This window comes from Synchiropus splendidus, chromosome 14 (assembly GCF_027744825.2).
Source record: "Synchiropus splendidus isolate RoL2022-P1 chromosome 14, RoL_Sspl_1.0, whole genome shotgun sequence".
NCBI classification, from domain to species: domain Eukaryota; kingdom Metazoa; phylum Chordata; class Actinopteri; order Syngnathiformes; family Callionymidae; genus Synchiropus; species Synchiropus splendidus.
This window is the reverse complement of record NC_071347.1, coordinates 3,884,011-3,911,131: the sequence shown is the minus strand read 5'-3', so window position 1 is coordinate 3,911,131 and position 27,121 is coordinate 3,884,011. Positions and strand designations below refer to the sequence as shown.

At 40.2% G+C, this 27,121-nt stretch overlaps 2 protein-coding genes across 7 annotated transcripts in view; one reads left to right on the top strand and one right to left on the bottom strand.

Annotated features, from left to right (window-relative positions):
- cep290 (centrosomal protein 290) overlaps window positions 1-939 on the bottom strand; it is a 29,164-nt gene extending 28,225 nt beyond the window's left edge. For 2 of the 5 annotated variants that reach the window (XM_053886842.1, XM_053886843.1), the window contains exon 1: window positions 318-937. In XM_053886842.1, coding sequence (XP_053742817.1) covers window positions 318-422 — 105 coding nt within the window. In that variant the 5' untranslated portion in view covers window positions 423-937. Of the gene's footprint in view, window positions 1-317 lie in introns of all 5 variants that reach the window. The other 3 variants (XM_053886838.1, XM_053886840.1, XM_053886839.1) reach the window with 3 other exon arrangements.
- tmtc3 (transmembrane O-mannosyltransferase targeting cadherins 3) lies at window positions 181-26,122 on the top strand. 2 transcript variants are annotated; one of them, XM_053886845.1, is made up of 14 exons: window positions 181-290; window positions 1,441-1,654; window positions 2,627-2,845; window positions 6,861-6,960; window positions 8,972-9,087; window positions 9,256-9,428; window positions 12,986-13,238; window positions 15,433-15,581; window positions 15,899-16,019; window positions 16,149-16,260; window positions 16,798-16,901; window positions 18,209-18,378; window positions 18,782-19,008; window positions 24,289-26,122. In XM_053886845.1, the coding sequence occupies exons 2-14, from the start codon at window positions 1,460-1,462 to the stop codon at window positions 25,146-25,148; spliced, it is 2,799 nt and encodes a 932-aa protein (XP_053742820.1). In that variant the 5' UTR covers window positions 181-290; window positions 1,441-1,459; the 3' UTR covers window positions 25,149-26,122. The 2 variants fall into 2 exon arrangements, with proteins under 2 accessions (XP_053742820.1, XP_053742819.1); XM_053886844.1 differs by lacking the exon at window positions 181-290 and adding an exon at window positions 921-1,072.
- The last annotated feature ends 999 nt before the right edge of the window (window positions 26,123-27,121 follow it).

Below are 27,121 nucleotides of genomic sequence, written 5' to 3'. Positions count from 1 at the left end.
ACAAACTTCACAATCAAAATAAATAAGTACTTTATTCATTCTTTAACAAGCCAAAACTACAAGCTGACTCGGGAATTGTGACAAAGATACACCCACAAAGAAGAGATATTGATTTAAGCACAAATGTCTTATTACATAGGATGTTCTTTATGATTTACAATACCACACAAAGTAGAATAAGATGTACAGAGACACCTAACAATTAGAGCTACAGTAACTTTGCCCTTTAAGGAGTGTTTTTGCAGTGCTGGTGAAGATGCAGAGCAAAGAGCAAAAGTGTTCAGAGAGAGGTGAGGTTCATGCATTTAGATATTTACCAAGACAAGCATATCGAAGACCTCATCTACTTTTGCTTTGTCACGTTCATGAAGGGTCCCTGGGTCAATCCTGGTCACATTGCCCCAGTTGAGCGTGTGGGACATCTTGCCAACTGTTTGCGGGTTAAAAATTGACAAAGAACCAACAAGGCACGCCGGTGAATTGTGGTCAAATACCTAACCCCGCATCGGCTGATCAGGCTGGGGGATGTCGCTCTTCTGACAGCCGTTTAGTCATTGCTTGCTAAATTTCCAGAAGAGTAATTAAGTAACATGGGTATCCGCAGTTTACTAGTTACATACCATGCAGCGAGGACAGAGTTACGAATGTTATCTGTCTGTCAGTCACCAGTTTGGATGGTGAGAGTCCATGGCTGCTAGGATACCAGTGGTGACAACAGCAACAGCGGTAGCGTCAACGCTGAAACACGACTGTCACGATGAAAAGAGCGGCATGTCACGAAACGCTGCAAGCGACGTGAGAAAAGACTTTCACGTATCGACCAGCAAGCAGCGAGTTTACATATTGGGTGTGCAGGCAATTTAAAGAAGTCGGTTCCGCAAACAAACTCTGTAGCTAAGTTGCTAAGCTAAAAATTTGACTTGCGCGCTCACCCCTGAACCGGAAATGCTAGTGTTGACGTGAACGCTAGCTTCGACAGCTGGAATGCCGCTTCTTTGAACTAAAAGCTTCCATTGTGTGGCCACAATTGTACAGTTACATGCTACATCAACGTTTGATTCGTTGAGGACTGGTAGGTTAATGAGCACTTGACTTTGATCGAGTTTTTTAGACCATTAATGGGTTCTCGCAGAAGCTGTAAGACCTTAGCTGGAAAAGGGAGCTAATCCAGTGTTGCTGCAGAAGTGTAAGGTCTAGTACTGACTCATTTGTCTTCGTATGTTCATACAATTCTGTTTTACTTTGCAACTAATAGTCTCACTGGGTCTAGTAACATATGTATAACTTATTTTTTGAAATGTTTAAACGACCTCATGAGTCAGAGCACTATGAAAGTTGCAGTACCTCTCAGTCTGCACATATATGTACTATGTTTTTTTTTCACTGGACTGAGTTATAACTATGTATCATATTGATGTGCGTATTTGCCTTTATTCACAGAGATCGATGACGACTCTGGATGGCCATGGCTGTCGTGTCATGGAAGGAAGTTTTACTTTTGACTGGAATGGTGGCTGGGTGTTACTGGAACAGTCTGTCCTGTGGGTTTGTGTTTGACGACGTCTCAGCCATCCTGGACAATAAAGACCTCAGACCATCGACCCCTTTGGGCAACCTGTTCCTGAATGACTTCTGGGGAACACCCATGGCAGAGGTAAATTATATGGCATTTTTATTTGTTATCATTTTGTCATACCGTTTTCTCTGATATATTTTTATAAAGATTTCTTTTGTATGTTATCATCTATTATTAAAAAAAACACATTATTTAAATCCTCCACTGAACTCATAGCATTTGTAATTGCAAGGTAGACATGAAGTGTCAATTTTGTCTCATCAGCCTCATTCATTAATATTTATATTTGGCATTCAATTGCATTACACATTATGCAGTGAAGTTGAAGCTGGTTAGGTACTCATTGGACTGTAAGAATATCTGACAGGTTAAAGAAGGTTAGATTTCCTTCTTCAATGTTAGCTAGTGATGAGTCATTAATATGATTTGTGGTTGAATATTACTTACCTTTCAAAACAGTACATTGTCAAAGTGAAGTGGTTTCAAGCTTCTACTCAGTGGCACTGGTGTCGCCTACAGTTCCAAAGTGGTTGACTCCTGTTGTTGAATAATAGATCTGAATTTCTGGCCATAGTGGCATGTGTACTGGAAAATGCTGTATGGCTTAAATTAGTTTTAAAGAGTGGTGGGTGACAACCAATAAAAAATGGAAAAAGAGAAGTAGTCTACTTAAGACAAAGAAAGTTGTACGAGTAGCATGTTCTTGTTTTTACCCTTCTCCCTTCTCATTTTGCATAAATAGCTGGAAACATTTCCCAAATTCATTCGTGATGTTTTCACGGTAATATGGGGTCCTACTCAAAAATGAGAGAAAATGTGATTTTTTTTTTCTCTGTTGAATAGCACCCCATATTAGACTGCAATTTCAAGTTTGCAGGCTTCTTTTTCACAACATTGTCCATCTTGACATTACTGCATTATTTATACTCTATACAATTACTCTTACAGACCCAGACGCTCAACAAAGGAAATGTCTGTAGAAAAAATTCTGTTCCCTGAATCGGTGAGCTGCCTGTTTTTAACATGCTTGTTTTGTCTTTGTTCCCACAGGAGAGGAGTCACAAGTCCTATCGACCCCTGACAGTTCTCACCTTCCGAATAAACTATCTCTTCAGTGAACTGAGTGCTGCATCCTACCATCTTTTTAATGTCCTACTCCATGCTGCTGTGTGTGTGCTCTTTCTGCGGGTATGCCGGTTATTCCTGGACAAGACCTTCAGCCTGGTTGCTGCACTGCTGTTTGCAGTCCACCCCATTCATACAGAAGCAGTGAGTACCAATACTTACCAGAAATAATAAGGTAATATCTGTTGTGATATCCATTGAACAGCCAATTTTAAATGACATTCTTTGACTGGGAATATTGGTTTTAAGCAGGATCATTTGCATATTGGTGAGGTTATTTTTTTTCAACAAAGGATCCAACAGAGAAACGATAAAACGGAGAGGGTTATGATATTTATTCAATTGGTGACAGAAACGACTACAGACTCTGTAAGGAAAACCAGCCTTAACATCTCACTTTAGTTGTTTATTTTGCTTTCTTGTCTGAACATGTCTGAAGAAATTAGAAAAGTTGCAGTGGGTTTGCATCACAATTGACAGATCAGTTTGTAGACACAGAAAAGACATGGCCAAAAGAAAAATACTACTACTAATAATAATAAATTTGAGTTTGAATTAATGGGGACCAGCTGAATTTCTTTTCTAATTAATGACAAAAAAGGACATTGATTTCCTTTGAAATGCCTCTCACTGGAAAGTTCTGTTAAATACATGAGTGTGTGTGTGTGCGCGAGTCACACTCTCAAGTTCAGGGAATAGTAAAGTGAATAATTTTTCTGGGGTGTGTCAACATCAGCATAATGATGTTATCTCGGACTATTCCGCAAAGGAAGTGGACAGGAAGTGAAGAATTGTACTTTACAAGATTTGCCACTGCAAATGTAGATACATGGTACACACTGAAATCATGGTACAACTTTGACCAGACTCTAGCTCAGAAACCACAAGACAGAATGTGACCACTGTGAAGTCATTTGTTGGGTATCCACCACATATTAACTAGCGTGGCGACGCGCCACGCCTGAAATGAGACCCACCACGTCAGAAAAATGATCTCTTTCTATAGATGAAATCTTTATTAAAACAAAGTGGAAATATAGAAACAAACAGAGAAGACATAACACATCATAGATGTGGACATGAGCGGTGGACATGTGTTATTTGCGGATTATTCAGTCATATATTGACTGAAGTTGCCTGTGGAACTCAAGTCGCGCATTCTGGCCACACATATTAATAGACGGACTGTGTGAGGATGGCTTGGATGGGAGGCAGATTTACTTCTCATGATTAAAAACTTGCGTTTTTACTGTCACCAATTCAGCTCATATCAAAGTGTTCCTCTCTGTTTCTTGATCACTTCTTCATTGGCTCTGCCGCAGTTTCAATGAATCCTGGTGGAAACCCTGTTTGTTTCACCCACGTTTTATTTTGAGTTTTGCGTTTTGTTTTGTTTATGCATTTTCACAACAACTGCAACAGATGTTGTGAAGTGATGTTTCCTGCCAGTTTTCAGGCCCAGGTTCTGATGTAGCGCTGCCAGAAACCCTGCACAGTGTTGCTTAATAGATTGGTTTAAAGAGAAGTTATTTTGTTGTGTATTTTAGTTACGAGGGAGAGATCAACAAACTTAGGTATCAGCTGTTGGTGACTCCAAAAGAATCGTCAATCGTGTCAACCAAGAAATTGCTAATGGGATTTTCCCAAATTAGGTCTTGTAATTTATCCCGTTCAACATCGCTGAACTAATGACCAGGCTGTGGGGAGTAAACAAAGACAACATTCTGCTTGTGGGGCGGCCACGCTACAGTTACGCTGCACGCAATGCTATGTTACAAGTCCTCGTCTATGCAAAGTGTCTTCCTGAATGGGAACAATTTGCCTCACAAATGAGCCCTTCGAATTACTGAAGAAACTGTTCTTCCTTTTATCGTCACTGTCTCCTGCTGACTTTTTTTTTTTTTTTTTTCCTCTGAGCGCTTTCACAGTAGTGCATGTCACAAAGACTTACTCTGTATCCTCTTCTGGGTCTTTCCGGTCAGCTCTCTTTTTAATGAACCTCGTAAAGTAAAAAAGTATTGTCCATGTATTGTATATATTATATGTCTAAGAGTTGGTGTGTATGAACTGATCATTCAGTGCTTCAGCTGCTACATGTTACCATAAATAATGGACCCAAGAAAACATTTGTGCTCTGCTGGCAGGGTTTCATGACAATGCGTCTTCCCAATCTTCTTCCACTAGTAATTGTAGACTTTGTCATATTTTGTTTTTATATTACTAATCCGTCCACGGTAGACACATCTAGCAAAAGTTATCTCTGCCGAGACCATTCCAGACAAAAGCAATGTCTTCCACCCAAACAATCCCAACAGCGAAATCTTGACATATGAATGGAGCAACCTGAACAACAAGATGTCCTGAAAACAATTTATTAGCTTGACTTCATCATCAGCTTGTGCGATTTACCACTATTTCACACTCTTCTATGTATGTACACTATTTTCATAGTGCTTTTGCTCAACCCAAATCATAGCTATGGCTACATAGCATTGCATATTTAAAGGGCCACGAATGAAATGTCTACCATATGGCTTGGCTTTTATGCTTTAACTCCTTGCTGTTGTTTCTGGTCTTTGCTTCCTCCTGGGTCAACCACACGGTTAACTGCACATAGACGTATTGCGGTTTGTGCTTTGCCCTTCACTCAGTTATGCGGAAGCCACATCCACATTCAGCAGTGCACTGGAGTACACCTGTAAAGTCTGCTTGCTTCATAGGTTCACCGGTGAACCATTAAGGCCCGCAAAGAAGAATTTAAGTGGGACATATCACGTGTATTTCTGATTCTGAAAACGTCACCATCTGATCAATTTTTTGCAAAATAATACATAGATTTTAGATATAATTTATAAAACATATAACATATAAAAATAGTATATTTCTAACGATATTATTTATATTTTGAGTCATTCTAGTCTTTAGAACACATTTATTCTAAGTCAGAAAACCGGGTTCCTGACTAGACGTGGATTTACAGATAACATATACAGACGCGTGCATTAGGTAAAAGTGACTGTTCCATCCACATGAGGGCAGTCATCATTTACACAAGTGACATATGTCACTGAGGCATTGTGAAGAAAGTAGTTGTCTGGAGTTTGAATGAGCCACATTGTGTTCTAAGAGTTAATGTTGATCTGGAATGTTGAATCTAAAATATTTTGGTCGCTTGTTTTAAACAATAAAATGACCTGTATGCTAGTTTTCACTAGAATACAAATGTTAAGCTCTTGCTAGCTTCTGTTTCTCCTAAAATCGCTTTACTTTTTCTGTTTCATTTCAACCAAATAGGGGTGAAAAAGTACCCCGAAGATGGTGAGGAGAATATTCCAAATATTTGGACATACACCTTAGATTGACTTGAGGCACACTTTTTTGTGTGAATGCTTAATTGATACAAAAGTAAAGCCCTAGCTGTTTTTAAATTCTATGCATTCTATGCCAACAGTGTGTCAGAGATGAAGCGTTTCTTCCAGTTTTCTAGACACACTTGCTCCCTTTCCTCTGAGGTGCTCTGTATCACGTTAGAATTTGTGTGAGCCTCACTAAAGTGCAGCTAAAACTGTCGGCTCTATTGAGTCCAATAGAAAAACAGAAGTGGCTTCGTGGAGAAACTCATTTTAAACGTGTTCATTTTAAACTAGCAATCATTCACAAAACCATTTAATGTTGAAACATGAAAATTCATAGAATTGGAAGAAAAGCCTATTTTTGTAACCACTGGCATCAGGTTCAGTTCAACAATTCCTACACACAGACACACACAAACATGAGAACCATACAACTGCGTCACCACGCATTCACACAAGATTTATTCCAAAATTGCATTGCATTGTCTTGTTAGGGTCCTTCCTGTCACTTCATAATTTTGCTAATGACTAGCTGACATTGCACGTGCCTTTCCTTATCATTTTCTCAGAGGGCAGGTCAGAATTGTCTTCACAGCATCTTTCATGTGTTTGTTTGTGGTTGTGTGGTTGTGATTGTGGGTCTGAGCAGTTCTTATCTGGTTTGTGAGGAATAAAAGTGAAGCCATTGAAGATATGTCTTTATTCTTAAATAATAGTGCAATAATCAGAATCTTAACAATCCATAATATTTGATTTAGCATTTTCTGAAATACCATCCAGTTTACCATCATCTTTTGTGTTTACAGGTCACAGGTGTTGTTGGCAGAGCGGAACTCCTCTCATCAATTTTCCTTCTCGCTGCTTTCCTGGCCTACACTAAATCCACCAGTGCAGATCACTCAATAGGTAAGTCTTATTTATTTCACTGTTTGACAAAAAGGGATGCCGTAGCAGGCGTGAAGGTTTAAAGACGGTTGTTAATGTCTTTAAAGAACAGAGTTTAATGGAGTCCTGTGGATTAGTTGCGTTTTACCATGTATATTTTCAGATATTAATAAAAATATTATTTTTTGCAATGTGTGCTTCTTTTTCTGTCATGAGCATCAACTCCCCCCCCACCAAAATATCTGGGCATGTGCCTAGTGGAGATGTTCTCGTCCTCCCTCACTTCAAATGGCTTGATGTCAGGAAGCGGAGAGGTCGTGTGGGGGGTAACGCATCATGCAGGCTTAGTTTCAGAACTGAATTACTCAGAAATGGGTGGTTGCTTCACACTTCACCATATATTAAAGTTATATTTCATCTCTCGAACAGTGAGATTACCCTTAACCTGTACATGGTCACGGTTAAGGTTGTGCAGGGGAGTCAACCGGCACCTGGAGGCCCTTATCTGTATGTTAATGAGAGCTTTTCAACAGTACGACCGTGCAGCTCACAATACTTGCCTATCAAAGAACTTCTTCCAGAGGACTATCCTTGCTGTACAACGGATATCAATGCCAAACAAAGGATGGCCTCTTTGAGGTCATCAACATTTCCTATAGCCTGCTGGAAAAATTGGCGACAAGCATGCCTAAATGGATTTTTGTGGTGATCAACAAGAGTGACGCAGGGACTCATTTATTTATTCATTGCGGCTTTTGGTCTGTTTTTTTTTATTTTATTTTATTTTTTATCTGGAGTCTTGAACTTTTGATCAGCTAATGAGAAGCCTATTTCAACTTAAATGTTATTTGCAATAAATTGAAATTTTTGATCAGGAGTTTATGATTTGGACCTCAAAATTTGCTCCTAACCCCTGAACTATTGGCATTATGAGGTGTATTTCTGGTCTGATCAGCAGGAATGTCACTTGGCTCTCTTTTAATTTCAACTTTGGGGCACCATTTAACTTCAAAGGACAAGTCTTTCATGATCAAGGAGAAACACCTGTGTGTGCTTATTTTTAAGTGTTTCTTATAATAACTGATCCCTTCATTTGGCGCATTTCCTGCTCGCTGTCTGTGTCCTCACGCAGCTGCCTTGCCTTAAGCCATTTTAATATGAGATCATGAAGTTGCAGAGTGGAATGGTGACCCAGACTGATGGTACCAGTGCTTATTAATTCACTGCCTTTTGACTATGAAACGCCCAATAGAAAAAAATGGGTGTTGTTTGGAATGGAAGAGATCAATGAAAATGTGACTGTTTTTCCCAAATTTCTAAATGACTGCAATGCATTATTATTACATTACTATTACTATCATTTTTTTTAAGGATTGGTCAAGTCATTCTTGCTGGTCACTATCATACAACAATTATTGAGTGTCTACGTTGTGTGCATAATTATTTGTCTAGTGAGTGTTGGTATTAGTTAATCTTTTTTTGTCTGTTCTTATCCATTTTTCTACTGTGGGCCATTATGAAATTTTGCATTTGGATCAGGATTTTAGCAATGTCAGCTGATGTGTGTTTGTGTGGTCAGAAATGTTGTGGTCTCCATGACCTATATCAAGCTGTTCTTTATTTATCAAGTATCTCCAGCAAAATGATCAGAAAAAGAAAATGTTTAAAAAAAGAAATCTGCCTTAGGATATAGCACAGTTCAAAGATATCGAGTAGTGAACTTAGCTATGAAGTGTTGCATGAATTGAATTAATGGACCATGCTAATCAAAGGCTTTGAATTTACACGACATCAAGTGAGAGGCTCTTTGGAGTCTAAATTCATGAGCTGTAACATTATTGAAATACCCGGAGACATGATCACGTGATGAAGGATGAATGGTAAATGAATGCAATGAAGACATTATTATTGTTAGTTGTACTAGTAGTATTTAGCGATAACAAAACAGTTCAAACTGGACCAAGTGGGGAAATCAAGCAAATTTCAGCCAGGTCTTGCTTTTGCTAACAATTTTTATTCTTTTGTTTTCCAGTTTGGGCCCCCATAGCCTTGACAGTTGTTTTGGTGGCTGCAGCAACTCTTTGCAAAGAGCAGGGAATCACGGTCATCGGGATCTGCTGTATCTATGAAGTCTTTGTTGCACAAGGGGTGAGGCTTTTGACCCTCATATTTCCTCTGACTTCTACATACTCGCACCAACTGGACTTCAAATGTGGAAAAAAATGTCTCTATCACTTATTGTTGTCGAATTATTTATAAGACATGTATGAATTAGGAGAAGACATAAATCTGAAATTTGTTTTCTCTCTGTTTCAGTTCACTCTGCCAATACTATTGGACACTCTGCAGCAGGTGGTGCTGGGGAAAGCTGGCTTTCCTTACGCTGTCCTACAGATGCTGTTGAAACTCATTGTGCTAATCATCAGCACGTTGCTCCTTGTCATCATCAGAGTCCAAGTGATTCAGTCACAGCTTCCTGTCTTCACTCGGTATGTTTTTTTTTTTTTTTTTAATCATTATATACTGACAACTTTTTATTATTGGTAGGATTCGATTAAAAACATTAACCTTGTTTGTGAGAGAATTTGTGATTAATTAATCTCATTGAATCACTGTTTAATGGTATCAGAATATTTGCCACAAGAAGACACATTTTTTAATTTGAATGAATTTGGTTTATTACTGAATCAAATGATGGACCCTTACATACATTTAAACAACTAAATATTGTTTATTTAGCATCAGTTTGACAATAGCATAATAAATCACTGGTGGCTATTTTCAAGTTTTTATATCACCTTATTTAAACTAAAGCTCTTTAAATGTCTTGTTATATATAGTAGTATACGAATTTCAAATACATTCAGAGTAGTGAAAAAAAACCTCCCTGAACAAAAGCAAAAGGACTGCTTTTGTTTGCTTTTGTTCAGGGATTCCTCCATGTTTGTTGTTGTTGTTATCATCCTAGCTTCGACGTGTCTTGTGCATCAGTGTGATTTAATTTAATTTAATTTAATTTAATTTAATTTAATTTAATTTAAGACCAGACACCTCGATGTAGCCACAATTTGGTTTGTAGAATGGATTGGATTAACAACTACTAATATTGAAACACTAATGCCTGCACGGGGAAGAAATAGAATTGCCTCACATTTGACGCTACTTATCCATTCTTAAATTTGACGCCAACATGAGCTTTATTATTCTTTAGTTATATAACAACACTTGTTTTTTTTTTTAAATGTTATGAAAGCCACTGCAAGTCAATCTTTGATTTTCTTCGCAGATGAAGAAGATAGTGACTATAATGTGAAGTGACTGGCTAAAGCAAAACTAGTATCAAAATAAAAAGGTCATAAAAAAGGTGTCATAGTCACCAAACTTCTAAGGGAAAATGGGCCTGGACCACAGAAGCACAGAAGCAGAATGAAAAAAAAAACAACAAAAAAAAACATTAATAAATTCAAATTGTCGTCTTACAGTAGATGGTGGGGGATGGAGAGCATTGCCCATTGTCTTTTGTCTTTTTCCATTTGGACCAGCTAGAATGACAATAGCTCATGCTGTTCTTCATGCCGCCACCATGTCTATGACTGGTACAGTCTTGCCAACAGCAGTATGTCACCATGGATGCCCTGAGAGCAGTCATGAGTCTTGTTTGTCACCTTGTATTGTTGACCCTCTTGCATAGTATATAGTAGTGATGGGTAGATGAGGTTTCATTACACTGTAATGAAACACTTCTAAACCCAGAACTTCATGTCGTGGTCTCTGAAAATTAGGATACTGTTTCATGAAGCGTCATCAGCTCTTCAATACTCTTTCATGATACGTCATCTACCCATCACTAATATATAGTATACGTATTAGTGTTTCCCCACAATGATAAGAGGGGGTGCATCGCCCTCCCAACACCAGGACCTGCTCTCTCCGGTCGACCAAATTCACTTGATTCTAGAGATTGTGCAAGTTTAAAAGCGACGTGGTTGCAAGTTACCTTGCCCATAGAATAGCTCTTTAACTGGTTTATCAAATCAACCCAATACCTTCACATATATTTGTTCTACACATTGTGCCATTTTGCACTCCTCTCACTTTTGCTGTTCTCCTGTGGTGACAGTGAAGCCAAGCTTCAGTCATGCATACATGCTCAACTATGTTGTTGTATATGTTATATATTTAAGTTTCAAGTCGCCATTTCTGTCTGTACATGTTGTAGTTATCCTCATCTCTGTCTTTGTCCCGCTCAGCATGGTCCCCCACCGCTAGATGCCTGCTGTTCTTGACTGCATGGTTCTCAACGTGGTCTTGAATGTTCGATACACTGTTTGTCGATCCGAGAAAGAGCTCAAGGTTTGACAAAGGTTTCTGACGAGTGTAAAGCATATTAGATTCTGCACAGCATTTGTGAGTTCCAGAGTGACACTTCTAATGGAGTTGACTCCGTGTGTCAGCTGTGATCTGCCATACATGAGCCATCGCTGTTGTCATCGGACACTGCCAAGAACCTTCGCGATACGATTACATGTCATTTTTCAGCAATGTTGTTGGACTGGCCACTGAATTGTCTGCCGCATGGTTTCTTCCCCGTGCGGATGATGAACTGTGATAACCGGGATCCTGTTTTCTAGTGTACTTGAAGTCTACTAGTCTCTTTTCATGCAAGCGGAGTTCCATCATCCATTTGCCCTAAAACCAGCATAAAACCAAAGCCAGGGCTCACTATGTTTTTAGGTGTTCTCCTGCTCCTGTTCAAATGATTACTCATTATATTTACTTTGACTACACTGTACAGCACTTTGAGAAACTGTGCATACGTACTGAATGATGTCGATAGAAGCTATGTACACTGTGGAAGCCTTGTTAACCATTTTATTTATCCTTAGATGGCCCATACGGCTGACCTCGGGTGGTTCTCTAGCTAAAACAACAGACGTGTTTTTACTGAACTGACATGTACGGTGTTAGTTGCAAGGAAGTTCTCAGATGTGCTTTACAGTGAACTTGAAACTACACTTGAACGTTACACTTTTATGAAGTCCTATCGGTCACTTACAAGGTCACACACAGGAAGTGACTATGGATAGAAAAACATCCATTTCTTTAAAGGGCCAGTCTTTCATTTTGTCAAGTGAATTAGAAATTGTTATTGAAGTGAATGGTTTGTTTTTGTGGTACATTTTTAGTTGATTAAATACATAGATGGAGCATTTTAAAATACTCGTTGAATTTTACCCGAAAATAAAAACGATAAACAAATGGAACACCGTAAGATGCATTTTCAATAGGATGAAACTACAAAAGACTAAGTAATTGTCGATGTTCACAGATTTGAATTTATGTTTTTCTGCTTGGTGTTCTTGTAATTTTAATGTCACTATGTCACACTGAACCACACCAGACATTTTATTGATAAAATCTAGGCGCAGGATGCCCAAATACACCGTGCTTCCAACCTTTATCTAAATGTTGTCTCCAGATAGTCTGACAGAACTTCCTGCATGCTAATAACAAGTCCTCGCAGCACAATAGGCAGGCAGATCATAAGCCTAGGATGTGAGGCTGCAAACAAAAAAATGGTTTCTGCCTTGTGTTTTAGGACTTTATAAGACCTTTTTACCAACCGTGATTAATTGCATGTCAGTGCACATTACAAATGTGGGAGTATAATTCAGTTTTAAAATGTGGAAAAATATGGGTTTTAATCTCTTCATGGAAAACCACTGATGTAATCTCCAGCACTGTTGTCTCTGGGATTAGGAAACGTGGCCAAGGTTTTGTGATGAAGATGAGATTACGGGGACACACACGCTGGCTTTAAGCTTTAAAAATGTAAATGTTGACTTGAAAGAATTTGGGAAGTAGGTCGAGGAGGAACAATTTATTTTACATTTTTTTCTTTTTCTTCAGAGTGCTTTGTGTTTGTTTTAATGAGCGTCATATTTCTTGAGTTCTCTGTTCCTTTGTGTAATGCACATCTGTATCTCGGACTACTCGAGGTGCAGATCACCATTTAAATTCTCTGTCTGTTTTTTTTTCTCTGTAGGTTTGATAACCCTGCAGCAGTCAGCCCCACGCCCGCCCGACAGCTGACGTTCAACTACCTACTCCCTGTGAATGCATGGCTTCTGCTGAACCCATCACAACTGTGCTGCGACTGGACAATGGGCACCATCCCGCTGGTGGAGTCGCCTCTTGATCATCGAAACGTTGCGACTGTGTTTTTTTATCTTTTTCTAGGTTTGTTGGCTTATCACAGCCTACTCCACAGACACAGGTCTGCCAAGACTGTCATTATGGTGAGTAGACAATATATTTAGGTCCACATTGGGACGTATATGAAGAAAGGAGACGGACACTCGTAGCAGTTTGGGGAGAAAGTGCAGTTTGCTCTCTATATAAACAAGGAGACATGGTAGCTTCAAGAGTGACCAATCCAAATACCTGTTTAATATTTGAGTCAAATGGGAACCTGAGTCAAACATATATCCTGGACTCCGGCTGGATCTATGCTGCAGATGTCTGCATTGTGCTAGCCACTTGCTCCCCTTGTAGGCACTTTGTTAACACCATCATAAACTTGAGGGTTTGGGGTGTGGAGCAAATGTCTTTGACAAAGGAGGTTCTCAATCTCTGAAATAATCTTTCCCTGGAATTTGGCTTATTGACGTTCTAGCACATTGCAATTGGACCTAAAATGATACTGTTTCACTTCATGTGCAATAACAGGGTTCTGTATTAAGAGTAAACAATACACTAAATTAAACAAATACATATTTGGTTACCACCTTGACAAACCAATTTTCTGTGGGAAAACCTGGTGTGCTTTGTTTTTTAAATGTATTTTTAAATATCTGTCATATATCATTTCTAGCATTATGTAATTAAATGTTCTTTTTAGATACAAGTGATCGAACAGTACACATGAGTGTCACACAGCAACCGCATGTTAGGATGAAATTGAATCGGGACAAAAGCAGGGCATCAAAGCATCCTGTGTTGGGATCCTGGGCTTTGTCCTCTGTTCTCAAGCCCTTGCACCGTAGCTCAGTGAGGGGCATACTAACCTTAAAACAGTTTAAAGTAGCCACTAAAAATGTAACTGTTTCTCCATTGTTGGAGAACAATGCCCGTATTGACACGTGAATTCTAGCTGTGTTGACTGGATGGAAATAGTCCCCCCAGGTTTTTGAAATATATATTCATTAAACCCACTGTGACTATCCAACAAAATGTACTCCCTGCTGGCTTGAGATGACGGCAATTACAGATTAGCACTTACTTTAAAAATAGCAGACTGACGCAAGACTAACTGATGCACACGTCATTTCAGTAAACCGTGTGTAAAAAATGACTGTCAGACTGTTGGCCATAAATTATAAGGATAATAAATGCCTTCATCGGGTCAAGTTACGTTCCCTCTGTCTTCAACTCAACCGTGGAGCCTGTTCTTTAAAAAACAAATGTCCCTGTCAGTTATCTCCAAACGTCCCTTTTAATCACAGGTTTTGGTGAAAGTTAAAAATTATTGTTTCAGTCCCGCTCCTTGACATTTCAAAAATACTTAAGTCAAGTTTGACATCTACACACAAAACGGGTTTTTGGTGATTATTTTTCAAACTGTTGATTCTGGAAGTGGTCCTCGTGCTTTTACATCTGACCACAGGCTTGTGGACCATGAAATCCTGTTGTCATGCCTCGTAATGGCACCATGCTCAAATAGTTCCTGCCTTGTCAGTCCGAGAGGTCATTGTCCGTGGCCCCTTTTAAATGACAAACTGCCCCCTGGCAGGCATGTGCCCCAAAGTTCTATACAGGGACCCATCTTGTCCTTTCTTTTTATGTTGCCCTTGGGGTCAGTGCTTAATAGATACATCTCTTTTCACTGCTTTGCAGACGACCTGCTGGTTAATGTTCCTTTCAAGTCAGACTAGCGGTCTATCTGTCTGTGTGCTCCTGGAGTATCCACAAGACCTTTTTGAGTGGAAGTCAATTAACTTGTTAAAATGTTTGATAATCCCACGCTGCTTCAAGGCCTTTGTCGTTCTGCAGGAATGTTTTAGACTGTGTGTTTAAATTGGATAAGAAAGTGACTGCAGTGGTCCAAGCTCGCTTCTTCCACTTGAGAACGTTGGATTGTTTGGGAGAAAGCAGAGCCAAAGTTTTCCAAAGTTGTTAGCTACCGCTTAGACAATAGACTCTTTATTGTTATTGGAAAGCGCTGGTTCGCAGTGTCTGTGATGGTTTTACCAATCCATGTCAAAGGGCATTTCATCTTCCGAACACTGAAGCCAGCCTTTGAAACAGAGCAGTACGATAGGTTCGCTTTTCCCATCAGTTTCCACTGCAGCCAATCACAGCCAGTCATCTCATGTAACAGTTTATTTCCTTGTCAGATTTGAAAACTAAAATGCCAGCCCTTAATATGTATATATTTTTTTGTGTGATGAAGGAACTGCACAATAATGAATGGCTCTCTTGCTTCTCTTTCAGGCCCTGTCATTAATCGTCCTGCCCTTTATTCCTGCGTCCAACCTTTTTTTCCCGGTTGGTTTTGTTGTAGCTGAGAGGGTCCTTTACGTTCCCAGTATGGGCTTCTGCGTTCTGATTGCTCATGGATTTAAGATTATTTCTCATAAAGGGTAAGCACTGTTGCATTACGATGAATACCCCATTTTCCAGACTCTCAGTTGCTCTTGCAAAATCTGTAACCCAATATATACATTAGATCTTAAAAAGCACCTGTAGCTAATATTTACTCTTTGGTAACGTCGGTCAATGTGAAATAACATTGAAGTACATGTGAAAATATTTGTACATAAGTCATGCCTGAGTATAAAATTCACAACATTACGTTGCGCTGTCGATTTATATCTTTGCTTAATCTGAATAAATGGATTTAAATGAGCTGTTGTCAAGCACATACATTCTGAATAAGGTTTCACTTTCCTGTCTGCAGATACCTGCGTAAGGTCTCATGGTTGATGATTGGAGTGCTTCTAACCACCCATGCCGTAAAAACATTTAACAGGAACTGGGATTGGGAGTCTGAATACACTTTGTTCACCTCGGCGCTAAAGGTAAACAGAATTATGTGCTAGGTCTGCCTTGCCATGTTTTAGCCAGATTATTGGTTCTTATGATGTGAATACAAAAATGAATTTCACATTTTTATGATCACTTGATCTCAAAACTGTCTGCTGCTGTAGGTCAACAAGAACAATGCCAAGTTGTGGAATAATGTTGGCCACGCTCTTGAGAACCAAAATAACTATGCAAAAGCTCTGCGCTATTTTCTCCAGGCCACCTATGTACAACCAGGTATGCTGCGTGGTATTTTCATGATGATCGTAATGTATGTGTGTTTTCTTAAAACAACACTAATATGTGTTTGGCAGTAGCCAAGTTTCTATTAAATATTCATCTTTGATAAGTGTGTTTCAACAGACACAGTGAAGCACCAGTGTGTGCTGCTTGTGCACCGTCATGCCAAAAAGATTTGCTGTGACTTGATGCGTCACTTTCTGTCTCACTGCATGAGCTTCATCGGTGTGAATATTACTCTTCAGTATCTGAGCTAGCCAAATTTGCTCTCTGTCTTTGTTGGGCTTCTACTGCGTAAACAACAGCCTCCCTTGTCTCCTCGGCCACTCGGCCAGGGTGAGGTTTTCAATCCCTATTTACTCCAAAGTTTTGATAGAAACACCCACAAATGTTGCTCAGATTGAAATTAACCATTTCCTCCACCTGTTTGTGAAAAGTAGGACCAACACCAGGCTCCATATATTTACTTTACTTTAGCTTATTATTAGTCTTATCCACGTTCATGTATTCACTTATCTGGTCCCATTTGTACAGATGACATTGGTGCACACATGAATGTTGGGCGGACCTACAAGAACCTGAACAAGTCCAAAGAAGCTGAAGAAGCCTACTTGGTTGCAAAGTCTCTCATGCCACAGGTAATCGATGTCCATTTTCAAAACAAATTTTCACAATGTCCATTTTCACGATGTTGAGCGCTTCATGCAAGATATGACGGGCATTGTTCAGGGTTCAAATGGTTCGCCGAAAGAAAATTTGCATTTCATTTAATGACAATCAATGGAGCATTTAACACATGGTCACCATGTGTGCGCACAAATGACAGCGTGAACAGATTTCATATGTGAAAATGTGTGAATAACAAAACAAAAGAAAGGTGTTTCCGGGAATATCACGCTTGACGTCACTGACTCCCCGGACAGAACAGTAGTATGTGTTCCGAGTCTGGTTCAACATGGCAGGCGCATAACTATTTAATGTTTATCAAACATTACGGGCCCCTACTGACACATCTGGAAATATTCTGTACATGACCGCAGAGCCCTTGTGGCATAAAGGAAACAAATGTTGCTGGTCGTCTGCATGTTTGAATAGCCATTTTGCAATTTAGTGGAGGAGCTTGCTTCCCATGTAAGAAAACAATTATGAATGGTTTGTGTTTTTATTGTGGCTGAAGAACATTCATCATGCAAGGTTGATATATACCTCTCGCATTTGCTAGGCGCCTTGTGGAAGTGTTCCTGACATCAAAATTCCCTACAAAAATTCTTGAATTTATCCCAAAACATTTTAAAGCCAGCTGTCTTGCCCAATTAAAAACCATATGTTCCAACCATGATGTCTTTTGACTTGAGTCCAAAAAGTGACTGAACTCCAGTTTCACATTTTCTCAAGTCTGCAGAGCAGTGATCTTCAAGTGAGCTAGTGCTCACATAAAAAAACACTAATTGAGGTGAAAAGAGAAATACAATGCAGGTGTTTGTGTTTGTAGTATAGTAGTATATTTGTGTATCACATTTTTAAAGAGACTGGATTTACATCGTTTTAAGAGTCTACAATGCAAGGCTCCAATAAAAGTATGAGCCACGCAGCAACAAGGATGAATTTGTTGGGGGTTTTTTTCTATGCCATTTTTCTTGCTCATGTTTTTGTGTAAATTATATGTGGTGACTGTATGCCTGTACTCTCACTAAACAAGATTGGAGAACAAAGTTGTGCTGTTTGTTTTATTTGTTTGAGTCCTCACTTCTCGCTCCGTCACCTAAGATGATAACTAACTGATAAGGAGGAGCAGAGACGAAGAGGGAACTACCAACCATGTACTTAGAACCGCACTGAATCAAATGTGCACTTCAATAGGGGGAGTGAAATAGTTTAACTCACTGCCAAAGACATGAAAAACAGCAGCTGCTTAACTGTGTGTGTCGTATTCTCGTCCAACCAGATCATCCCTGGGAAGAAGTATGCGACACGTGTGGCCCCAAACCACCTGAACGTTTACATAAACCTGGCCAATCTGATCCGAGCCAATGATTCCCGCCTAGAAGAGGCAGACCAGCTGTATCGACAAGCTATCAGCATGAGACCAGACTTCAAACAAGCTTACATCAGCAGGCAAGATTGTTAATTCCAATGTCTAAATACCGCCTTTGATTTGAATAATTTTAGTTTAACTAAAGAAGAAAAGGCTCCCACCATAATCCAACTGTGAAGTTCTGAGATCAACCCAGGAACAAGACTACTTCTGTTGGACTTCTGTTCTGTTTGGATGCTCTTGAACGATGGACCATTGGAAGTGAATTTGGCAACGTCAGACCACATGTTTATCCTATAAGTAAATGCTTTCGAGAGTAGTTATTAAGAACACATCTCTTGCTGAAACAAAGGGCAGTTGAGGACAAGAGCACCTCGGAGCACCACTCTCAGATTATTTGCATCACTTAAAATGATAGTTTTCTGTTTGTCTTTTTATTGTGCTTTCAATTCTGATTATTTCCCACATCATGTTTCTTCTTAGAGGGGAGCTTCTGTTGAAAATGAACAAGCTCACTGAGGCCCGGGATGCTTACCTCCGCGCCTTGGAGCTGGACCGAACAAACGCTGACCTGTGGTACAACCTAGCGATTGTCAACATCGAAATGAAATCTCCCTCGGAAGCTTTGAAGAACTTCAACCACGCCCTGGAGCTCAACCCGCGTCACAAACTTGCACTTTTTAACTCTGCTCTTCTCATGCAGGAGTCAGGTGAGCCATTTATTTGTGTGTGGCCAGTTTGAGTCGATGCCATTCATATCTGAAGCGTCAAACCAGCATGAAAATGCCATAATGCATTAAAGTGTGATCCATGTAGTTATTTCTGTATTGGCTGTCGAGACTTGCTGTTAAACCTCCTGTGTGTGATCAGTAGCAGCTCACTGCTCTCATAGCTGGATTCTATCTGATGCTCCACTTGTGTTGCAGCAAATGTCATGCACAATGGATGCTAAACTAGTGCTGCAGGATAGTGGCCAAAAACATATAATCTCCATTATTAATCATGTTTTTTTTATGATAACATTTCACTAAACAATGCATGATCGACTTTAAGAGGAAACATTGCGTTTACGTGAATAAAAAAATTAACAAAAGAAAATAAATGAATAAAACTGCCCTCGAATTTTGGATTCACCTTCGAGTGAGGCCATACACATGCAATTACAGAGTGCTATCGCTAAGTGCAACGGAATAGATTCAACTGCAGAATTGGATTACGGTTCTGTCCCTCTCAATTTCCTGCCAACATGTTCTGCTTGCATGGACGTTTAGCCTGTGAATTCAGCAGGATGGTGGCTAATGATGTGCAGGCACGCGCAGAGAGGCTCGTACTTGAAGCAGAAAAAAGGGCACACGTCGGAATAGAGACAAAAAGGTGGTGTTGTTGGGTAGTTTTGTTAGGATTTACAAACATTCAAATTTTTACCATTATAAAACACAGTGCAATCGAACCATCAACTTTAATGTCTTTCTATAGTGGCAAAAATATGACTTTAGCGCTAACTTGCATGCAATATCACAGTGGAGCAGTGGTCAGAGAATGTCCCTGAGGAACCTGAGGTTGCAGGTTTGGCTCTGGTGCATTTTACCATGAGCCAACAAGGCCAGTCAATGTGCTTGTTAACAACCAAGTATTGTATTGGATAAACCATTAAGATCCTCACAAAACGCATCAATACTCTGGCTGTAGGACATTTTATAAACACCGTGTTTGCCTGTCTGATAATGTGGGTTGGAGGAGCTGCAGCACCGCCGTCATTAGGAAGAGTGGGAGGGGTGAGCTCCACTCTACTCATAAAACCCCTGTCAGATTCCGAAACACACTTAGGCGTCAGTGGTCTGTATAATGACACTAAAGTTGTGCTTCTCAATCGTTTTGTGTGGCGCCCCTCTCCAGGAACAAGTAAACGTTTCGCCTCCACCCCACCCCCCAACCAACTCTCCGCTGCCTCTGCATAACATTGTATCCTTGTTAACATTGAAGAAAAGAAAAAAAAATGATGTAATGTAGATCAACTTACAATGAAGAATAACCGTATTAACTGTACACTTTATTCTAGTACAGCAAAAAAGTATGTTCCCCCAAGGTCACATGCTCTTAAGTTGAGTCAACTTAAGCCTTATGATCCCGTCACTGCCAACAGAATTTGACATGCGTGTTTCAAATTAATGTAACAAGGTTTGACCGATCTCATTCATGAAACACAAATCTGAAAGTAAAGCACTTTGCGCTCACTTATCTCATTGCTGTAGCTTCCAGCGGCTCAAATACAGGACCACCCCAAACATAGACCAGATTCACCTGCACATGTGACTTTGTGCAGGCACCTCAGTGTAATAACCCTAAACAATGGGCTCAGTTTTTGAAAGCCGAGAATGATATCTCCATAGATGGGTGATGAATGTGTGGTATGCATAGTGAAGATCTGTTAAATGCTCGCAGCTGCAGCCATGCGCCCTCTGACAGAGCGTGACGTGGAGAGGGACGTCATGGGAAACCAAGTTGGACAGTTCTTATTGGAAAATGACTTGTAAAGTGACTTTATTTTAGGCAAGTAGGGGAGTTTTGTTGCCCATTTTTCTAGTGTTTGTCCCATTGTGCTAGTCAGCCAGAGTGCGATGACCTGGAAGACACATGGTGCACCAGGGCAGTTATGAATCCAATGAATATTTATTTCAAACTTCTTTAGTACTTGGACATTATTTACATTTGACATGTCACTTGCTTTGCACTATATTGCATTGGTTCTGATACATTACATGCACTGTAGGCTTCATTTCATCTGACTTTTTACATACATTGAAAAGGAGCAGAGTGGAGAACAGTTTTTTTTTTTTTTCCTGGCCCTCATTAGAGCGGCCCTCATTTGACACGTTGTCACCGTTTGTTATTCATTAGTTGACTAATCGCAGCTGATCACGCCCTCGTGCAGCTGTTGTTATTGAATAATCATCAGCTTCCATATTGAAGTGTAAATATCAAGTGCAATCTGAAAATAAAGACAACTGAATTGATGATTTGTTCAACTTTGAAAGAAGCTTACAGCCTGTACATCAACATTTGTAAAGGAACCAAGACAAAACAAAACTATTGTCACTGTGTGAGAGTTGTATTATGACCACATTTCAAACAGTGATCATGAACAAAAGTCTTCCAGACTTCGGGTTCACAGCAGTCTATTATGTAATGCAGTGCTTCTCAATTATTTTCTGTTGCTCCCCCCCAACTCTCCACTGCTATATAAAATTATCAGAAATACACCTCTGCCTAAAATTATATCCTTGTTAAGATTAAAGAAAAGAAAAAAGAAAGTAATATAAATCATCTTACAATAAAGAATAACTTAAGCGAAAAATGTTAGAGTTAATACTACTACTACTACGACTATGACTACTACTACTACAACTACTACTACTCACTACTACTAACAGTGCAGTGAAAGAAGGTGGAAAAGATGATGGTGGTTTTGAAATGAGCTTGTACGCCGAGACAGTGTGGGCAACTCTTGTCTGCTGTCTTCTAACTCAATTGTGTTGAGGGCCGGGGAAAATGGCCTCACAGGACATATATTGGATTTTCCTTCACTGATAATGTCTTATCAGGAATACCACCCAAATGTATCCTCTTGCTCTTTTGTTGACCTTTACACGAGCCTTAACTGTTGCACTACCTTCTGGAACAGTGGTGTTTTTTCCAACCAGAAGTACTGTGGTGACAGTATTTTTACTTTGGGTTCCAAGAAGAATATAGTATCTGATACAATAGCATTTGTTCACAAGTTGCATTTGAGCTTTTCACCGTGTTTGAAGTTTTTTTTTTTTTTTTTTTTAACTCTCAGCCAGCTCCAGCTGAGCCTGACTGCACACAACTTTGGAAATCTGAGTTCCATGTTTACTGGTGTGGGTGAGAGGAGCATATAAAAAACGTTACTATCTCCAGAGGGCCAGAACAAGTGGGAGTAAAAACCCTGCACACAACAGTGGATGGCCAGTGATGGACTCCATCAGGGCACCTGTGTCCATAAAACCCTAAACAACTGTAATCTGTTAGATTTATCACTGGTTTTACCAGGAGGTGTGTTGTTATTTCCTTTGTTGTTTGGTTCCTCTCAGTGATTCATTTCGCCCTCTTTGCTGTCACGTTCCTGCCACTTGTGAGGTGAGTCTCTGGGCAGGTTTTATCCCATACGAACATTATAGACAAAAACTTGATAGAAAAACGTTTTTTCCTCAAACTGGTTCTGCCCATTATGACGTTATGACTTTTCTTCAATCACCTGTCCATCAGTCACTGTGCAGATGTCCTGTTTTTACAGGCTGTTACATTTGAATCAATCCAAAATACACTGATATTTTACTTGGCAAAGGTGACATGATCCATTTTTCTTCTTCCCCCAAGCAACAGATGGTATTTTCCCCAATCATTATACATGGATACGATACAGTTTTAACAGAGCTAAACACGCTAAGCCCTGTGCTTCATTTATTGTTAGCACTAATCTCTGGGTTGACAAGTAGGTTGACGTATGAGTTCATGCAAAGGTAAGAAGGGAATGCTGAATTATGTGCTGAATGACGCAAGTGAAAGCTCAAATCTAGGAGAGTGCAGTACTAGGATGAATAGTAGTGGTAATTGTTGTTGTTGTTCATTTTTAGTTATTTCTTAGTTTTTGTGTCAACCCCCTCTCCAAAAAACAAGCGTTGTAATTGGCCTTGGATCGGCCTAGATGGCCTTTGCTGTGGTGTTTGGGTGGGATGGTTCAGAAGTGATGTCTCAGATATTGACATACAAGGCCGCCGAGCAGTTCATCTGGAGCTTCCTGGGCCGATTGCTTTCAGAAATCTGTTGAGAATTCAGGTTGATTTTTATTCCATCTTATACATTCTGCTGCTCCACCAAAGACCCAAAATAACAACCCAATACCTTGAATATACATATTCACAATGTCATGTAAAAACTGGCTGCATACAGATGAGAGAGAACTGGGAACCACGAGCCCTTGATTTTCTTGGGGCTCTCAAAGTAAAATCTACATTTGTGCATATGATATGAAATTATATTGTAGGTGGGAGTTAAGTTTAATGAAGTAAATGTTTTGGGGTTGTTGCTTTTTTGTGGTTGTGGGTGAGATCACTTGGGGATTGGATTTCAATTTTGCTTGTTATAAACTTAATGTGGAGATCTCTAACACTCCTTACCCAACTCAACTGCTGTGGTACTGCAACAGTGTCATGATCAAGAGACAAGAGTCACCTGGTCGTGGCTTTTGACCATTGCGATAAAGCAATGGTCAGGAACCTGTGGCTCTTTTGGCGATGGAGTCTTGCTCTTTGAACAGCTCTCTGACGTCAGAGATCCAAATGCTGCCACAACTTATCACAGTTTCCCTGACTTCTTTCCTATTTAGCCATCCTTTTTCAAATGAAGTAGCATATGAGGTGCTGTCACCCTCGACAGCAAGCTCAGTATCCATGACTTCCCATGACGCTCTGTAGCCCAGTCAACCAGTCACAGCTGTTGATCACTATAACATGGAATTTTGCGGGCAAATGGGCTTGAGCCCCGTCACATCAGACCAATGATTTTATTGACCGTCTTGTAGCGATCAACCACTGTGGTTGGTTGACTGGACTGCATAGCATCATGGGAACTGTTGAGAGTTTGTTCTTGAGAGTGATGGGATCAATGCTCTCTGCTCTATGTCACGTTGTTGGCTGGATGTGTGGTACTGTTGTCACCGTTTAACAGGATCATGCAGTATCGCTGGACACCAATAGACCACTTATATACTGTACATATGGCTCTAATGATATTACGTTGTAAAATATGTGAGTTTTTTCGCTCTTTCAGTCATGCTCTAAAGCAAATACCAATAATTTTGGGTGGTAATTTGAGCAGTTTAGTTCCTTTGAAAATACATGTTTTGCTTTAATGTGTAAAAACGTTTAGTGATGCTAAGAAGTACAAGTATTTCTTTTGTGTTTGCTCAGGTGAACCAAAGTTCTGGCCAGAAGCCAACCGTCGATTTTTGATCTACGTGGAGGAAGAACCAGATGATGCCAATGGCTACTTCAACCTGGGCATGCTGGCAATGGACGCCAATGAGAACACGGCTGCCGAGCGTTGGATGCGTAAGGCCATCAGTCTCCAGGCCGGCTTCCGCAGCGCGCTCTTCAACCTCGCGCTACTTTACTCTCAGTCCAAACGAGAGACAGATGCTCTTCCGGTGCTGGATGAGCTGCTGAGGTACCACCCCGAGCACATCAAGGGCTTGATCCTGAAAGGTGACATCCTCATGAACCACAAAAAGGACACCCGGGGAGCGAAGGCCTGCTTTGAGGAAATCTTACGGATGGATCCGGCGAACGTTCAGGGGAAGCACAACCTGTGCGTGGTCTATTTTGAGGAGCGAGACCTGCCCCAGGCTGAGCGCTGTCTGGAGGAAACGCTGGCTCTTGCTCCAAACGAGGAGTACGTGCGTCGGCATTTAAGTATCGTGCGCAGTAAAATGGCTGCCATGAACGCAGCGGGTCAACCTATCACGCCAGCAGGGGGCGCTGCAGCTCAGGAGGAAGGGCCAAATAAAGCGGAGCATGTGGTGCAAGAGGCCGAGTTGAGAAAGGAAGGGAGTGAGACTGGTGGTACAGCAGAGCGTTCTGGAGTGGAAGAGAAGAATGTGAGGAAATCCTCTTCCTCAGACACCCTGGAAGATGTGGAGCAATCCGTGAGAGGTCAGTCTGAGCAACGGACTAAAGCCAAGGCCCCGAAAGAGATTAAAGACATTGAAGAAAAACGAGAAGCTGCCCTGAAAAGACTTGAAGAGATTGAGCGTATACTAAGTGGCGATTGATGGACATCCTCACCTGACTTCTTTTTAGAGTTTTTATTATTATTATTACTACCAATGGGCAAGTATTCTTTCATCATCTTTTGTGTGAAAGCACTCAATGTTTTACAATAATCATGTCAAGAAGGGAAATGGGCACATCATTTCACCCAGGAGCACATAAAAGGAGAATCGCCTTTGATCAGATTTAGACATTGTGTCATGAATATAAATGTTTTTGATGATTTGTTGTTTATCACTGGATTCTTGCTCAGATGTGACTCACCCTGCTCTTATTGTCTTTTATGATTGTATCAATAACAATTGGAGGAAGTGACACATGGCTGTGCTTCCTTGAAGCAGCACCATTTTCACACACAACTGAAAACAAAACTGACGTCGCTGCCGAAGCCAAGGTTTTAAATGCTCGCACCTCCTTCCTTATCAAATCAGGTTTCTGGGTTGAGACCAGGCCTTTCATCAGTTCTGTCATGCGGTTTCTATGGTTTCTGCTCGGGTCGAAACAATGGAGTAACGGAGGCTGATGAAGAGTGATATTCAAAAGTCTTGGAACTTGTCGTCCAAAACATGACCAGACCTGTTGCGTGACTCTTCACAGGAAAGCTTATTTCCCTTATGCAAGTATTCTGCAACACTAGAGTAACTCTCTTCCGAGTGCTATAGTCGGTGACTGTATCACAGAAGTGGAGAAATTCAGCTAGGTACGAAAGAGTCCTTCCACATCTGTGTACATATACATTATCACACTGTGTATCCACTGTTATTTATTATTTTCAATGCACTGCAGATATTGTCTTGTTTGCCACTACCAGTACACTTCTTGATTCTTTTCCTCTTTCTGATAGAAGGTTGTTTCTTGCCCTTAATGCTGGGTACTTTTTCGACTTTCTCCTAAGTTTGAGACTGATGACTTTTTTATTTTATGCAGCAACCATGCATTGTGGTGATTGGGAGCTGTCAACGGTTCCTACAATAAAGTTGATTTGAATCTTTCTTCCTGATTCTGTCTGTGTGGAGAAGCGTTGTTTTGAATGATTCAGAGTCAACGTAATAAAACACACATGCCAAGGGTCTTTCAACCGTCTAGGGTAAGTTTTATACTTGCAAATCCAGAATGGACACAGAGTTACCGTCCCATTGAGCATTCCGTTGCCGCTGGGCAAATCATGGACCGATATTAAAAACAATTTGTATTTTGAGTCATGACAAAAAGCTGTTATACATTTATTCCATATGCACATACATGCCTTCCTGCACATCTTTTCTGCTGTGGTACCAATTATTTTCATATATTATTTTTCATCTGACCTGGTGGCACAATCAAAATCATTTTTTTAAATATATATTTTTTTAATTTTTAAGTTGTTTTTGTAAAGGCACAGTAGTTAAGTTGGGAACTATTGACTCTTATTATTGAACAACTATTGACTCCCAAACATTGTCATCCTCTCGGCCGGGGTCTCATCTGCCAGTCAGGAAACCAACCCACCAACTTGCAGAAATATGATCATTTGATATAGTGCATTAGTTAAGATTGTGATAGACTTATTAGTCAATGACACCAACACATTTCTACAAAGTGTGGCCTTGCACCACCTGTCATTAGCTTTGGTACTTAAGTTCTCAGGAACAAAAATTCCTGTTACTCATGGGTCTCTAGAGGGTGTAAGTTTGGGTGGGTTTACATCAACAGAAAGATCCACTTTCAGTACTTCAAACCTTCATCACTGCACGGTGAAACAGCCGTCGACAAGTGTTCCTCTTTCGGCATGGTGACAAGATAAATGGCCTATTATACTTTTCGTTTCAAACTCTACTGTAAATGGAGTACCCTCTGTACTGTTAGTGCAAGGGTGAGGAGCAAAGCCGGGTCAACTGTACTCTCATTTCTCACCATCTCAACACTCGGTTTTGGCCCTAAGACTCGGTTTTGTGCGTTCACATTAAAGTGTAGTGCGTCGCACTACTCCTAAGTC

Excerpts from the sequence above, each read along its gene's own strand:
- tmtc3 (XM_053886845.1), top strand. The coding sequence starts at position 1,460 with ATGGCCATGGCTGTCGTGTCATGGAAGGAAGTTTTACTTTTGACTGGA. Across the intron at positions 9,429-12,985 it reads CAGCTTCCTGTCTTCACTCG|GTTTGATAACCCTGCAGCAG; the intron begins GTATGTTTTTTT and ends TTTTCTCTGTAG. Across the intron at positions 13,239-15,432 it reads CTGCCAAGACTGTCATTATG|GCCCTGTCATTAATCGTCCT; the intron begins GTGAGTAGACAA and ends CTTCTCTTTCAG.